The 17347-nt window shown below is 39.7% G+C and overlaps 1 protein-coding gene across 8 annotated transcripts in view; it reads left to right on the top strand.

The window, feature by feature from the left end:
• The window catches only part of DYNC1I1 (dynein cytoplasmic 1 intermediate chain 1), a 291719-nt gene that overhangs the window by 61975 nt on the left and 212397 nt on the right, over positions 1-17347 (top strand). For all 8 annotated transcript variants that reach the window (XM_073238805.1, XM_037019889.2, XM_037019888.2 and 5 more), the window contains one exon: positions 13622-13737. In XM_073238805.1, the coding sequence (XP_073094906.1) occupies positions 13622-13737 (116 nt within the window). The remainder of the gene's footprint in view (positions 1-13621; positions 13738-17347) is intronic.

Raw genomic sequence — 17347 nt, 5'->3', positions numbered from 1 at the left:
GTTTGTTAAGGTGAGTGAGCTCTTTATATATTTTGGATGTTAACCCTGTATTGGATCTGTCATTTATGAATATATTCTCCCATACTGTAGGTTACCTTTTTGTTCTATTGATGGTGTCCTTTGCTGTACAGAAGCTTTTCAGCTTGATGTAGTCCCACTTGTTCATTTTTGCTTTTGTTTCCCTTGCCCGGGGAGATCTGTTCATGAAGAAGTTGCTGGTGTTTATGTCCAAGAGATTTTTCCCTTTGTTTTTTCTACGAGTTTTATGGTTTCACGACTTAATTCAGGTCTTTGATCCATTTCAAATTTACTTTTGTATATAGGGTTAGACGGTGATCCAGTTTCATTCTCTTACGTGTAGCTGTCCAGTTTTGCCAGCACCATCTGTTGAAGGGACTGTCATTTCCCCATTGTATGTCCATGGCTCCTTTATGATATATTAATTGACCATATATGTTTATGTTAATGTCTGGAGTCTCTATTCTTTTCCACTGGTCTGTGGCTCTGTTTTTTGTGCCAGTACCAAATTGTCTTGATTACTGTGGCTTTGTAGTAGAGCTTGAAGTTGGGGAGTGAGATCCCCCCCACTTTATTCTTCCTTCTCAGGATTGCTTTGGCTGTTCGGGGTCTTTGGTGTTTCCATATGAATATTTGAACTATTTGTTCCAGTTCGTTGAAGAATGTTGTTGGTAATTTGATAGGGATTGCATCAAGTCTGTATATTGCTTTGGCAGGATGGCCATTTTGACGATATTAATTCTTCCTAGCCAGGAGCATGGGATGAGTTTCCATTTGTTAGTGTCCTCTTTAATTTCTCTTAAGAGTGTCTTATAGTTTTCAGGGTATAGGTCTTTCACTTCCTTGGTTAGGTTTATTTCTAGGTATTTTATTCTTTTTGATGCAATTGTGAATGGAATTGTTTTCCTGATTTCTCTTTCTATTAGTTCATTGTTAGTGTACAGGAAAGTCACAGATTTCTGTGTGTTAATTTTGTATCCTGAAACTTTGCTGTATTCTGATATCAGTGCTAATAGTTTTGGAGTGGAGTCTTTAGGGTTTTTTATGTACAATATCATGTCATCTGCAAATAGTGACAGTTTAACTTCTTTACCAATTTGGATTCCTTGTATTTCTTTGTTTTGTGTTCCATTTAGTTATTTTTTATCTGTGCTTTATTTGAGATAGTTTCTATTGATATGTTTTTGTTTTCATTAATCTCTTGTTTAGCAAGAGATTTTACTATTCCATGAAGACTACCCAGTGAATTTTTAATTTCATACATTGTAATATTCTTCTCTAGAAGCTCAATTTGCATCCTTTTTTATGTCTTCCATGTTTCTCCTTAACTTTTTGAAATCATGAAATACAATTTTGATAATTTTGAATGTCTGTGCTTGCAACCCCATCATCTGTATTAGTTCTAGGTCAGTTTCAAATGATTGACTTACCTCTTCTTTATAGTCATGTTTTCCTGCTTCTTCGCATGTCTGCTAATATTTTGATTGATGTAAGACCTTGTGAATATTACTTTGTTAGTTGTTGAATGTATTTGAATTCCTATAAATCTTTTTTGACATTTGTTATGAGATACAGTTAATTCACTTGGAAACAATTTGATCCTTTCAAGTCCTGCTTTAAAGATTTGTTAATTGGGACAGGAGCAGTGCTCAGACTGGGGCTAATTCCTGCTATGGAAGCAGGACTCTGATGTGCACTTTACACAATGCACCATAAATCTGGAGGTTTTGCCAACCTGGCTGGTGGGAACAGGCACTCTTGATGTTCCTGTGTGAGTGCCCAGAGCTGTTACTTCTCATCCCTTCAGATAGCGCTAGTTCAATTCTTTCAGATACCCCAATTAGTACTAAAATGAATTCTCAAGGGCAATCCTCTGGTTTTCTCTTTTGAAAATTTCTTCTCTCTGTTATTTTATTCTGTGGATCCTGGTTGCCTTGGACCCCTGGACTCTCAGTTCTGTCTCTTCAGCTTCGGGAGTCTGCTGGATTCCCCTGCTCCTGGGTTCCTTTCCTGCCCCAGGCCCTAAAAACTCTCAGTGCAGTGTGCTGAGGCAATCATGGGACTCATCTTTTGTTCCCCCTCGCTCCTGTGTCACTGTCTTTCATTGCCTGACCTCTAGGGTCTTACAAACTGTTTCATTCAAATGGTTTTCCATTTCCTTGGTTGCCTCAAGTGGGGGAAAAAAATTGGTCTCCATTGCTCCATGTTAGCCAGAAGCACAAATGTCATGTCACTTCATTCTGGCTTTTATGTTAACTATGTGATCAACAAAGCAAGCAGCAGCCCCGAGAAATAAGGGGGAGATGGGCCTTTCAGAGGAAAACATACCTTCAAGGAAATTGCAAATGAAATGAGAAAATAAGTGCAACTCATCTTGTCTTTTATGAGGCAACCATTTATGAAAATACCAGAAGTGCTTTGCTTTCTTAGGCTATTATAGTCAATTAACTGAATTGAAGATGGCAGAAGTAAAAAATGAAATAATAGGATAAAAAGAGGAAGTTAAGAGATCACAGCATAAAAAAGGTCTGTATAGGTTGGGAAGTGAATAAATGTCAATGAAATTTGGTGTTGCAATGGGCAAATTTGAGAGAGGGATTATACTTTAAGTATTTTTTGCTTTCTCATGAAGGGAACATAAGTGCAAATGCTACCATGAGGTGGCCAGTCTTAAGGGAGATGTGCTCAGTCAACATTAGGGAAATGGGGAGGGGAGGGAGGTGAAGATTCTCAATGATGACTAAGTATCAGTGAGCAATGAGGGTATTTTGTGGTCCCTCACTGCAAATTATTAAACCCAATAACACAGAGGAATATTTAGTGGCTTCTGATTTTATTGAAGCCTTACAATGACATTCCCTGTATTCCTTAGTATATTAAATTCCTGGTACGGTTTTTGAAATATTTAGAAGCAAAGCAAGAAAGAGGAAAAACTGAAGCTGTGGAGGATTTGGCTGCCCCTTCCCAAAGGAGGAATTTAGAGATTCCTTCAGTCCTTGGGAGTCGTTGTTGGAAGGCAATGATCTGTTCTTTCTCTCAACCTCCTTTTCATTCTTGGATGAAAGAGAGGCTGCGTATTTCTCCTGCATCCTCCCTCCCAAACTGTTGTGGTGAAATAAAGAGAACACTGTCAAGAATAGAGTAAATTAATTCTACAAGGGGCCAGAAAAACATATATTCTTCAAGGTGATGGTAGGTGTTTGAGAAAATCTAGCCAGGCACTTCTTGAGGTCTTTCAATGTTTCATGGTTATTTCCGTTCACCCAACAGAACAGTAATAACTTTATTAGCCTTTCATGAAGTAACCCTCTTTTGGCTTATTCTCAAAGTTTTGTCAGATATATTCTGTTTAGAGCTCTGGTTTGAATTAATTTTAAGATTTCCCAAGTAACAATGCCTGGTATTTTCTTGAGAATGATGTGAGTTGTATTCTTAAGCAACCTGACACTCTCTGACTTTTCGACAACACCTAATCATACTTCCTATACAGAAATTGAAACGTGGAGTAGCAGCTTATAATGTGTGTATGTATCAAAAGGTAAAGGTAAAATACATTGCAGAGTTTGTAAATACAGAATGAATTTTGATCCATGAAAAAGTTCAGTGAGTTGGTTTTAACAATCCAATCAAAAATGGTCACAAGAGAGGGAAAATCACTTTGCTTACCTCTTAACATACCCATTTATCCAGACCCTAGACATTTCTGAAGAAGTTGCTATCTGCCAGTCTTTGTTCTCTGCCATCAAGAACCTTGATTAATCAGTTATGTGATATTTTCTGTTCCACATTAGCCACTGGCCTTTTTATTTTTTTGGTATCATTAATCTACAATTACAGAAAGAACATTGTGTTTACTAGGTTCCCCCCTTCACCAAGTGCCCCCCACATACCCCTTCACAGTCACTGTCCATCTGTATAGTAAGATACTGTAAAATCACTATTTGTCTTCTCTGTGTTGCACAGCCCTCCCTGTGCCCCCTATACACTATACATGCTAATCGTAATGCCCTCTTTCTTTTTTCCTGCCCTTATCCCTCCCTTCCCACCCATTGTCCCCAGTCCCTTTCCCTTTGGTAATTATAAGTCCATTCTTGGGTTCTGTGATTCTGCTGCTGTTTTGTTCCTTCAGTTTTCCTTTGTTCTTATACTCCACATATGAGTGAAATCATTTGGTACTTATCCTTCTCTGCCTGGCTTATTTCACTGAGCATATACCCTCTAGCTCCATCCATGTTGTTGTGAATGGTAGGATCTGTTTTTTTCTTATGGATGCATAATATTCCATTGTGTGTATGTACCACTTCTTCTTTATCCATTCATCTACTGAACACTTAGGTTGCTTCCATTTCTTGGCTATTGTAAATACTGCAGCGATAAACATAGGGGTGCATCTGTCTTTTTCAAATTGGAGTGCTGCATTCTTAGGGTAAATTCTGAGAAGTGGAATTCCTGGGTCAAATGGTATTTCTATTTTGAGCATTCTGAGGAACCTCCATACTGCTTTCCACAATGGTTGAACTAGTTTACATTCCCACCAGCATTGTAGGAGGGTTCCCCTTTCTCCACAACCTCGCCAACATTTGTTGTTGTTTGTCTTTTCAATGATGGTGATCCTTACTGGTGTGAGGTGATATCTCATTGCGGCTTTAATTTGCATTTCTCTGATGATTAAGAATGTGGAGCATCTTTTCATGTGCCTGTTGGCCATCTGGATTTCTTCTTTAGTGAACTGGCTATTCAGCTCCTCTGCCCATTTTTTAATTGGATTATTTGCTTTTTGTTTGTAGCAACTGGACTTTTATAAAACAGTATTACCTTTTTATTGCATTTCAGAAAAATGATATGTCCAGTTGGCAAGAATATGTGCTTATACTTTGGCATTTAGTGAGTTAAAGTATTCTATAATTTTATAGCTTTGTGTTAGAATTTCTATAGAAGACTGTGTTCATAAATACCAAGTCAATAAAAGGCCATTTCTATAAAATTTTTATATCATCATAGTCATTTGTATGTAATATTGGAGAAATCCCACTTAAGTACCTCTGTCCTTAAATTCTGAACTTCCAATTTCCTTTGTAATGTGGGTACCTGAGAGCACACATCCACCAATACCGTCCCTCTCTATGAGGATTTTGACTCTTCTCTCATCCTGCAAATTTGCAAGGCTTTACTTGTGTTATGAAATCCAAGGCAAGCACTTTCGCTGTGCCTGTTCACCGAGCCAGACCTGACATTTGTTCCTGTTCAGGAAAAATTATTTAGCTGCCAGCTAATATCTCTGCACAGTAAGAAGCAAATATCATGGAAATGAAATAAATACTTCCTCAAATGATTTTTAAAATGTGAATATAGAAAATGGAAACTCATCCTTCTTGAGGTAATCAGAAAAGGTCAGCCATCAAGCTGATCCTCACTCCCTAGAGGAAAACATCCACTCTAAACACAGATGATAAATCGAGTGTGGTGGGGGGGCTACAATGCCAGACTTGCTGTCTTCGTGTGGTGCCCCATCTTCACCTCTCCTCCATGCTGTGAAACATTCCCAACTCTAGGAATCCATCCATGAGATGTCACACCTTCACCCCTAATTATACTAATTATACCTAATTATACTGTTTAGAAAACAAATTAACCGTTGTCATTTTTAAAAACCTCTTTCACATTACATGAGTTTCTATGCTCTGGGCTCCCTGTATTCTCTTTTTCTATGGATGTAGCATTTTCTCATATGACTCTTGGTGGGTGGCTCCCAAGGTCACATTTTCTGTTTTGTCTTCTGAGCTCTGGTCTTATGTCTCATAGAATTGACAAGCCCTTCACCACAAACTAGTCCACTGAGGTTCTCATTGCTACCCCAAAGCAGATCTTTCTCTGGATTCTGAATATAGAATGCAGGAACAACAAGTTAGCTCTCTGGTTCAGTCTTGCCACTAAATAGTAAGAAAAATTAAGCATGGGTAACTGGATATCTACATGCAAAAGAATGAAGTTGGAACTCTACTTCTCACCATCTACATAAATAGATCAAAGACCTAAATGTAAGAGCTAAAACTATAAGCCTTTTAGGAGAAAACATAGGTGTACATCTTCATGGCCTTGGATGGGCAATAATTTCTTAGATATGTCACTAAAAATACAAGCAGCTAATGAAAAAAAGAGATAAATTTGACTTCATTAAAATTGAAAACTTGTGTTTCAAAAGAGACCACCAAAAAATGAAATGATAGCTCACAAAATGAGAGAAAACATTTGCAAATTATGTATCCTTTAAGGGTCTAGTGTCTAGAATACATAAAAATCTCTTTATTTTTATAGCTCAATAAAAAGTCAGTTAATCCAGTTTTTATGTGGGTGTGTGGGTGAAGAATTTGTGTAGGCATTTCTCCAGAAAAGATTTACAAATGGCAAATAAGCACAAGCTCAAAATCACTTTGAGATACCTCTTCACACTCAGCTAGGATGACTATAATAAAAAGAGACATAGCAATAAGGGTAGACAAGGATGTGGAGAAACTGTACTCCCTGTACACTGCTAGTGAGAATAAAATCGTTCAGCCACTTTGGAATATAGTTAGGCAGGTTTCTCAAAAAGTTAAAGAGAATTACCATATGATCCAGCAATTCCACTCCTGGTATAAGCCAATTCTGAAAGAATTCAATTAAATTCCAAGTGAATTTGAAACTGTATATCCACACAAGAACTTGTGTACAAAAATTCATAGCAGCATTATTCATAATAGACAACAGTGGAAACAACCCAAATGTGTACCTCCTGATGAATGGATTAAAAATAATGTGATATATCCATACAATGGAATATTCATCAATGAAAAAGAATGATGTACTGATATACATGCTATAACATGGATGAACCTTAAAACATTAAACTAAATGAAAGAAGCAAGACACAAAGAGCCACATACTGTGTTATTCCATTTATATGAAAGTGTAAAGTAGATCAGTGGTTGCCAGAGGCTGGGGGAGGGGGAATAAGGAGTGAGTGCCAGTGGGTACAGGATTCCTTTGGGGGTAAGAAAAAGGCTGTATTCTTAGATGGGCATGATGATTACACAACTCTGTGAATATGCTTAAACCCACTAAATTTTACACTTTAAAGGGAAAATTTTATATAATGTAGATTATTTTCAGTAGTGTAAAAAAATTAAGGCAACCTTGATCTTAGGTCTCTGATCAAAGAGCTCTGCTTCCCTTTGCCATCCATAACCAAACCCCCCACCCCAGATCCTTCCTATGTCTTTAAAATTATTTTAAATCCTTTGCCTTTATTCTTTTTTTTAATTTTTTAATTTTTTTTATTTTGGTATCATTAATCTACAATTACAGAAAGAACATTATGTTTACTAGGTTCCCCCCTTCACCAAGTCCCCCCCACATACCCCTTCACAGTCACTGTTCATCTGCATAGTAAGATGCTGTAAAATCACTACTTGTCTTCTCTGTGTTGCCCAGCCCTCCCCATGCCTCCCACGCACTATACATGCTAATCATAATGCCCTCTTTCTTTTTCCCCGCCCTTATCCCTCCCTTCCCACCCATGCCTTTATTCTTAAAGGCAACTAGGTAGTAATTTCTTTGAAATCTAATGGGTTTTCTTTAACATTCCACATGCAGGCACAAAACAATGACCATTTCCATATTTTCAGGTCACAGATGCAATGGCTTTAAAAGCTGAAGTTCAGTTGTTCATGACTTTGAAAGGAATAGAGATCTTTTCAATAAATAGGCACAAAGCCAGGTACCCCTCTTTGGTAGATAAGTCTATGCTTCGCTAATATTTTTTCTCTTTAGTATTGAAAATAATGTTTAAAGTATTAAAATATTTGAATATATCAGTAAAGTTTTTCTTAGAACTTCAGCTTTGAAACAAGAGCCAAAGGGATATATTTATTAGAATTCCAATGACAACATATGTTGCTATCATGATAGGGGACAGAGAGGAAGTCTATAATCCTCACTTTCTTCAGCTTTGGTGATCTCACAGACCTTTCTTCAGTTCCACTTTGGGCTTATCTTCCTTTGATATGAAGCTTTGCAAGTAGATGGCAAAGCCATGCTAACCTTATTGTGGGTGCATAGACAAGGAGATCTCAGCTGAACCAGGAACAAAAAGGGGAGTGAAGACAGTGATTCGTGCAAGGGAGTAGTTTTCTCTTATTTATTCATTATGTCCACCCAAGGACAGATAGACAGAACCTGAGTAGATTGGACTATGCTTCCAGTGAACTGGAAATCTTTATAACCTGAATACTGGCAAATACCCTTCTCAATCTTCAGATAGCTTCAGTTTTTGTCCTTTATCAAGACCTGAGTTTCCTTTTCAGTAGAAGCACTTCAACTTTGGTGCAACATGGCTGTGCTCAGCAAGATGACAGGACCAGGGGGAGAGGAGCCTTCCACTACTTGTAGTGGGAGGTCCAAGCTAGCCCTGGAGAGTTGTGGGCTGTGTGTCATTTTAGGGCTTGCTAAGTCAGCTTGTGAGGGGCTGTGTTTCCATTGCCTAGCATCTCTGGCATCCCCTTCCTGCCCTTTTAGTTTTAGCTCTAGGTTAGACTATTAAGGATAGTCCCTTGATACCTTGTACACTGCAGTCTCTTTTGTCTGACATGCATCCTCTCAGTCATCTTTGTTCATCTTGCACCTGGCCCATCTTAGAGAGCTTAGTAAGTTTGGTCCAGAGAAACCTTCTCTATTCCATGGAACAGAGGCCTCATCCTCCAAGATTTGGCTGCTGGATGAGGAGACCCCAGAGAATCTAAACCAAGTTAAACAATTCATAGCAATTTCATCTCTATCTCTGTACTGTGTAGTATTTCTAGGTCAGTGGTACTCAGCCTTCAGAGAGCATCTCAATCACCAGGGAGGGGCATGATAAATTAAAATGCAGATTGCTGGACCCTACCCCAGAGTTCCTGGTTTCTTAGGTTTGGGCTGGGGCCTGGGAGTTTGCATTCTAACCTATTTCCAAGTGGTTCTGCTGCTGGTGGTCAGGTTCCATACTTTTGGAACTTCTAGGGCTTCTCCCATTTGGGTTTTCTTTATATTTCTTAAATGTCACAATGACTCCACATATATGAGGCTTTATTGTCCTCAAGTGATTTTGAATTGTTTTCTTACAGTTATTTAGAATAGGTATATATTTAATTCAGTATATTTAAAAGTTTATTAAAGTCTCTTATGTCAGAATAAATTACCAAGGTGAAAATATACAGTATAATTTAATAATAATGCCATGTCTACCATGGCATAGATAACTGAAGTCTCAATTTATACTTATTTTCCTTTTCTCTTCTCTCCTTTCCTCCCTTCCTTCCACAAACATTTATTTACTGTCTGCTCTGTACCAGACATTGAACTGAGGCCCATGTTACAGAGATAAATCAGTAAGGGCTAACTGCGTAAGTAAGGCTGTAGTCAGGTCAGACATGAAGAGAGGTAAATACAATGATATGTAACAGGAGCTATGATATAAGTGTATGTGTGTACATTAGTGAGGGGAGGGCGTTTGCAGGGAGGGCACTTGGATAGCAGGAAATCTATCCCAGAGCCAGAACTAGAGCCAGCATGGCATTTATAGCCTAAGTAGAAAGAAAAGGGATTATAGTATAATTAATGCTGCAATGTTTTTTCCTCCTTTGCTAAGTAGTTTAATTTGCACTTTTCTATGAAAGAATTATAAACTGGAGAGACATTGAACACAAATAAGAAACATGATGCTCAGTGTTCACAGTTTTAAAGAAAATAACAACTGTCTATTTCACCTCTTAAATATAGTTATGTAATAATTTTGTCAGCTGAAAAAATTGTAGAAATACTGTAGGGAAGTTGAAGAAGGTCTCTATTACAGGGTTGTACAAATGGACGGATTGTGGATCTACTGAGTCATGCATGCAGACCCTAGCGCTGCTCCAGGAGAGGCTCAGAAATGAGGACACAGCTGGAGGACACGCTAAGAGGAAGGGCTTTGCTGTGGAAGGGTGCCACCTTCTGGCAGGCCTTTCTGCACAGGCTAAGGGCGGGATCAGTCGTGTGGTACTTGCCTTGCTTGGAAACATGACTGTTCCATTAGATCCTAATAATCTAGGCCCAGCTGCTTTTCAGTGAGAATCCTCTCATGTTTATCAGGAACACATGTGCATGGACTTCTCTGTATTAGACTCTAAGAGTGTGCCTCAAGGAGCTGATGGTCACAAGGCATTAGAAAAATAGCAGGGGAGCAAGGTCAACATAGAAGAGTTTCTAACAACATGGGCCTTGGGTTCTCTGTTGGGCCAAGGTCCGGGTCTGTCACTGACTACCTTTGTGATTTTCAGCAAATTTTTTAACATCCCTGAGACTTAGTTTTCTCATCTGTAAAGTTGGAAGGTGATATAACATTTTAACAAGGATAAAATAAGGTCGTATATGAAAAATGTCCAGCACCTCTTAACTACATAGTTACTAAAACAACTGCAAAACAGCTGCAAAGAATAAAAGCGTGTGACAGAAGTGCAGCTTACCCATCTGGAGGTTGCATGGCAAGATGTAGTGATATCCCAGTACCCTGTCAGGAGTGTATAACGGGTTGCTTTAAAATTATAAATCATTTGAGACATAATCACCCTGGAGCCAGAAGAACCACAAGTTTTTTGCTGAATCAACTAATCAGCACCTTGGGAGAATCACATGACCACATTTCAGCTTTTATTTACTTTTGATTTGTTGAGTTGGAACTGGGACCTCACAAACACAGCTTCAGGGGGACTGTTTGAAACTTTTTGATAATTATCGAGAAACTAAAATATTTTGTTAAGGGAGATAAGCTCACTTATGCAAGCTAGGATTTCAAATGTGAGAACTTTAACAGTGATGATGCTTTTAAAAGAAAAGTAAATGGACTCTCCCAAGCACAAAACCTATAATGTGATTCTTAATTTTTATTGGCAGAGATAATCTTTAAATCTACAATCTTAAAGCATCTTCCATTTAGAGCATTCATAAATCTGCCTTCTCTGGCTTTTTAAAACAAATATAAGTTTTATTATAATCAGTGAAAAAGGTAAATTGAAAGTGGAAATGCTTGAGCCGGGAGCCATTTACTATGTGCCCAGCACAAAAGTAAGTGCTTTACAAGTATTAGCTTCATTTAATCCTCACAACTCAATGACATGTACCCATTTTATAGATAAGAAACATGAGGCTTAGTGGTGGGTACTTGTCCAGAGTTTCACTTACCATCCAGCTGGTAAGTCCCAAGCAGAGATTTGAACCCAAGTGTCTGTATATGTAGAAATACATGGCATAACCAGTGAGCCATCCTGTCTCACCAGTTGGTTTTGATTTGCCATGATAGATCATCAAATTATGCATCAGCCTCCTATTGCCATGCCTGCTGCTGCTGGTCACCACACAGGATGGGCCTACTGCTTATGCCCCATTAGCAGGATGCCCTGGAATCCCTGTTGCAGGTGTAGGAATGTCATAAAGGGAGTGTGGAGATCTCTGGGCCTCATAGAGTTGCCCATGGAAGTCTAGGGTCCAGGTTGAACTCTCTATGCCAGGGGTGACTCCAACTTGAAGTGGTGGGGGTACGTTAGCAGTCCATGTTTCTTCTCCATCTCTTTGCTTGTGATGAAGACTGACCTCTCAGGACCTCAGAAAGATGTCTGCACTATTAAACGGCAGGAGGGGCATTGCCTCAATCAGTCCTCGGGTGTCTACTCATGTTTCCTTCTTCAGATGAGTCAAGAGAGACCTATTTCAGGAAGGAAAACATTCTCTGGCCCAGGAAGGCTTTAAAAGAATTTCTTATTTGAAACTTTGATCCTTTCACGTTGTTTGGTAATTTTGTTTCTAGGGTATTTTGTGTGTTTTCTGTCAATTCTGTGTGAGGGGGCTACATAGAAGTGCCAGGGAGCCAGCCTGTCCCTCCTCTACACTCTGTGGTCCAGATCCACACCTGAATAAGGCCACAGAGGCCCAGGTTTGCGTGGAGCCTGGGCTGCCGTCACGCTTGTTGGGAGTGCAGAGATGGCCAACTAGGCCTGTTCCTAAAGCAGCCTTCATTGGTATCTACTCTGTACACATCTTAGATACCACCTCAATTGTTTTAGTAACTCATAGAAAAAAATTTTTGTTTTCCTAAAATGCTTGGGAAATATACATGGAAATTCTTAGGTGTGGTATGCATTTTCTTTCATTTTATTATTACTACCCCTAAAAAAGCTACAGTGAGCCTATGCCATCTGCTAGTAATAATTAAAGATAATAATATGAATAAAGTGTGTTTCCACTGATCTGAGAGAACTAAGGATGTGGGATTTGGGCTAAGTGACTATTTTACTTTTCTCTCTTTTTCTCTGAGAGAGAGATACATTCTCCATGCCTGTAAATTTTTAAGAACTATACTAGGGTATGTCCAGTACTAATACCAAATCTGTATACTAGAAACAATGTTCCAGGAACTGTTTTAAGATATACATAATATATATGTGGCATATGCACTGTATGTATGTGGTACATATATATTAATCATAACAATCTTAATAGTAAGTACTAGTAGTGTCTCCATTTTACAGAGGAGGCACAGAGAGGTTAGGTTACTTGCTCAAGGCCACATGCCCAGCTGTTAAGTGGTGGGGCTGGAGTCTATGTGCTTAACCACCAGCCTCTGCTGCCTCCACGATGAGGTGTTTCCTGGGTGGCTCAGATTGTTGCAGTAACTCAGAAATCACCCTCAGAAAAAGGAGGTAGGAGTTTGGTTTGGAGGAAAAACACAGGGCCAGGACTCAGGCCATCAGTAGTTTAGCCCTGCTTCTGCCGTTTATGAGTTGCAAAGAGTTGAGCATGTCTGTAATGCTGAATCTCACTTCCCTCCTCTGTAAAGCGGAGATGATGACAGCGTCCACCCATAGGCTCCTTAGAGGCGCTGTGAGGACAGATGACATACGGATGTGAAGGGCCTCTCAGGGCACTGCAGTGCTACATGAGAATCAGAGGTGTTTGTGTGGCTGCAGTTAGTTGGGGGAATTCCAGGCTAAAACTTGATGACTCTCAACCCAGCACCCGCCTCCCTCCTGGGTGCTCTCAGCAAGTGTCTGTGAACAGTTTCCCATGCTTGCTGTGCTCATTCCTTTTCTGGGGAATGAGAAGTGTGCCTCCCCTTGGAATATGATTTCAGTAATATTACAGTGAATGCATTACCTCACTGAGGAATCATATCTCTTTTCTTCAGACTCTGCTTTTGTCCCTCTGGCTTGAGACTAGAATCCTGTACTGCAAATGAAAATTCCCTTTATAAATTGAAATCAAGCAAAATCAGAGATGCTCAGAATGGAAGGGGTCTCATCTGAGCTGGACCAAGACTTTGTTTTATAGGTAGAAAAGGGTCAGCATGAGGGACCTCTCTGACGTCACTAGCAAGTTAGGGCCAAAGTGGGCCAAGAAGCCAAGCGTCCCAGCACCCAGCCTGGGCCAGTCCTCCTTCATGGTCCTGCGCCTTGCTCTGAGAATGTGTGGAGTTTCGGTTTGTCTTTGTTTTATGACTGATAGCTCCTCTGCAAGGAAGGCCTTCCCTCTCTAAGTGTTTGTCCTCTGTTATTTATAGACGAAGACTGCATAAGCTGGGCGTGTCGAAGGTTACCCAGGTGGATTTCCTGCCCAGGGAAGTAGTGTCCTACTCCAAGGAGACCCAGACTCCTCTGGCCACACATCAGTCCGAAGGTGAACTATGTCTTTTGTTTACTTTCCATATTATTTCTGGAGAAACTGGCAGGGAGCCACATCCTTCTTGTTGATTTCCTACTTTAGCCTAAGAGATCTTCACAGGACACAAACACCGATACACCAAAAGCCTAAGGCTCCTTCAGCTCTGATTTTGAAAGCTGTGAAAGGGAACCCAGTGGTGCTGCTCCAAAGTACCCAAACACTTTAAAACGGATAACTTACTGAGGTGACACTTTGTAAAAACTGTGTGAGGAGGGGAAAAATCACCAAAGGGCAACATAATAGAAACTTTTCTGATTTTATTAATAAGAGTGTGTACATCAAGATTCATCATTTGAAGGAGTCAGCAAACTACAGCCTACCATCTATTCCTCAAAATGAAGTGTTTTGGACTATAGCCACACCCAGTCATTCATATCTCTGTGGCTGCTTTCTTGCTAGAATGGTAGGGTTAAGTAGTTGTGACAGACAACTTAAGGCTCACATAGTCTAAACTCTTTACTATAATCTGGAACTTTATAGAAAAACTTTGCTGACCTCTGATTTGCTTTGCCAATTCAGATGACAACACACTAGGCTTTCATAGCATAATTTAAAAAGGTTTTCTGTATAGGCTCCACATGACTGAATGGAAATTGAACTCCATGTCTCCTTCATGCATACCAGAAAACATCAAGTGGAAAATTCATATTCAATTCCCAGTGAATCAAAAAAAGTCATTGGTAAGAGAAGTTGAAGCTAATAAATCAGAGTGCTCTCTAGAAGTCAAAAATTACATGAGCAGAAGAGGAATATGTATATACTTCAAATAGAACAAGTGAGGGGTTTCATTGTTAGAGAATGGCATAATGGTTATTGCTAAGAAAACACTCATTTTCTTCATACATACAATTGTAGTGTTTGGTGTAGTGAAGAGGCTGTTAGAAACCTGGGTTCATTGTTGTTATGTAGTAAATACTGAACCAAAAGCCATGAGAATGAAAAATGATTTGCATTCCGTGCTCGATTTATAATAGCAAATGTATAAATGGGTGCAATCTGGTTTGTGCAACTACAGAGATTTTCATTTTTGATTCTAAATACATACTACCAAAAGCAAAGCCTTTCCTGAGTAATCTGGCTGCCCTGGGGATGATTCTTTGGTGGCAGGGCCTCCATTTTTCAAGTCTGATACTGAAATGAATTTTAGAAGCAAGCCAGCAGCACCCTCTGGTGGTAAAATTTTGAACAGGCCGCTCGAACAAACTCGGGAACTGTGTATTAATGTGACAGAAAATACAGTTAGAAAATACAGTTAGAAAAGCCTTTGGAAATTCACCTAGTCTGTCCCTCGTCCTCCAGGCAGATCAGCAAGATCATTAAAAAAAATCTCACCACCCAACCAAAACATTTGTTTGAGTTAATTTGCTGCCAGAGGTATTTGCTGAGCAGCAGCCTGAGGTATGTTTATTTAGCCCAAAATATGACCCGTAACATAAAGTTATACAGCCGAAATGTGAGAAGGAGTGAATTTTTTATTGAAAATATATAGACTTCAGGTCGGAAATGGTACAGAAATATTTACAGGGAAAGATAAATGAAGGATGAAAAGGCATCAACTCTAAACTTTTAAGCTGGAACACATCAAAAGAAAAAGCCTGTGCATTCTATTTTATTACTGCAAAGAAAGCTTGGAAAACCTCATTATGCTGCGGTTCAAGCAGCAGGAAAGAAGGAATTTGTTTCTGAGCTACTGGCAGAAATTCCTCCTGTTTTATTAATAAGACTCTTAGAGGTTTTTTTTTTTTTGTGGTGATGAGTGTTTTGATGATTCAAATTCCACAATACAGATTTGAACTCAAAGCTAGCTCCTGTAGCTCTAGACATTAAAGCCATCCCTGATGGATTTCGACAGGAAGAACTTTAGATTAGGGTTCAGCAGTCTTCTTACCGCAGATGGTTCCTTGACCTTTGGCTGCCCGGAGTACCTGACCGCCTGGCTGACACGTGTGCCCGGGCTAGCCTTTCACCTGCTGTGTGAAGGGAGCTGGCAGGGGGAGCTGGGAGGCAGGTGTGGCTTGGCTTCCAGTTTGGGGCTTGAGCCACAGCAAGGTTTTCATGACAACTGCAGCCATTCAGAGGCAGGAGGCAATGAACTACTGAATTTTATGACACATCAAGGTTCTTGCAGGGATAATACTTATAGCTGTGGTGTATATAAGATCCGTAGCTTATGGTTGCCCATAGTGTATGAAGGAATGTTGATTACTTTTTAAGTCATTTTATGACCATGGGAAATTTAACAGTATTTAATAATCTTGGAGCGTTGGTTGGTTCTATATCCAGTAGAGTTTCAGTGCATTCAGGTTTTTACATGTTCTCACTTTAATCTTTAAAATGAAGGGGAAGGTACTTTGGATTTGCCTAAGCTTAAGTCTCATTTCTCTACCATGTACTATAATGAATATTCTCTTAGTCTGTGATCATAATGACCTGTTATGAGAAACACTCCAAAGAATGATTTAACCAGGCAGACTGAGGCATGAAGTCCCCATGAGCACTGCATTTTCAACACAAGCTTAACCCTTCCCTCCCTGCTTAGGTCATTAGTCACAGAGAAGTCAGGTTGAGAATAGGAAACACTGACTGGAGAAGCAGGGTCTCTCTTATCCCCCAAACATTTCAAACACATGCTTTTATTCCGAAGTAGTAAGAAACGAAAAAAATTATAGTTCTCTGTAAACTTCCTCTGCCTTGCTTGTTATTAATACTCCCTGGCCTGACTGTGAGGTCCTGAGATTAGTTAGGAAACCAGTCTTTTGCATCACTGTCATAGCGGGCAAGTGACTGGCTCATATTAGGTGGCCAAAGAGTGCTGTTAAATGACACAGATGATGCCAGACATCTTGGGAACTCCAAGTCATGGGATGACACCTGAGAGAATGAGGTTGGAGAGAGAAGGAAACTCATACACCTACTGGTGATTTTGAAGAGTTCTCTGATCTTCCTCTCCTTTTCATGCCGTCTTATAAATGGGAACTTCGTGGCCTGATGTTGGCCTTCCCCCTGCCCATACTTTGTTTCTTATATTCAAGAAAGACCAATCTGCTTTCATCTTCCCAAGTGTCATGCAGCCTCATGCCTCCATATGCTTGCACATACCGTCTCCCCACCTGGAAGGCCATCTCTCCTGTTTGGCTGCCTCTGGGAACGTAGTCAAGGGTCAGCTTCTTGGTTATTCCACTTCTGGTTGACATCCCTCCTCCTACCATGGGCAAAGAGCATTTTCCTCTTATCACACTGTATTTAATTATGATGTAAAAGTCTGCCTTTTAGACTGGGACCTTCCTGTGGGCAGGTTATATGTTCTTTACTTACATGCCCAACACATGCCTGGCACCAAGAAAGGGCTCCATCAATGTCAGTGGAAGAAATGAAGAATGAGATGGTACTGGAGGAATAAGAAATAAGCAAGAGAAAATACTCACCGTAGTTCAAGGAGGATGAAGTATGATCCATGATTAAATCAATGCATTGGTTTCATGAATGTTTTAAGGAAAAGTCATGAGTGTGAGATTGTGTGGTGCCGACTGTCGAGTGTGTCTATTTCAGCCAGGTAGGTCTCTAA

The sequence above is a fragment of the Manis javanica genome, chromosome 6 (assembly GCF_040802235.1).
Source record: "Manis javanica isolate MJ-LG chromosome 6, MJ_LKY, whole genome shotgun sequence".
Lineage (NCBI taxonomy): Eukaryota > Metazoa > Chordata > Mammalia > Pholidota > Manidae > Manis > Manis javanica.
This window is presented reverse-complemented; position numbering and strand designations above follow the sequence as displayed.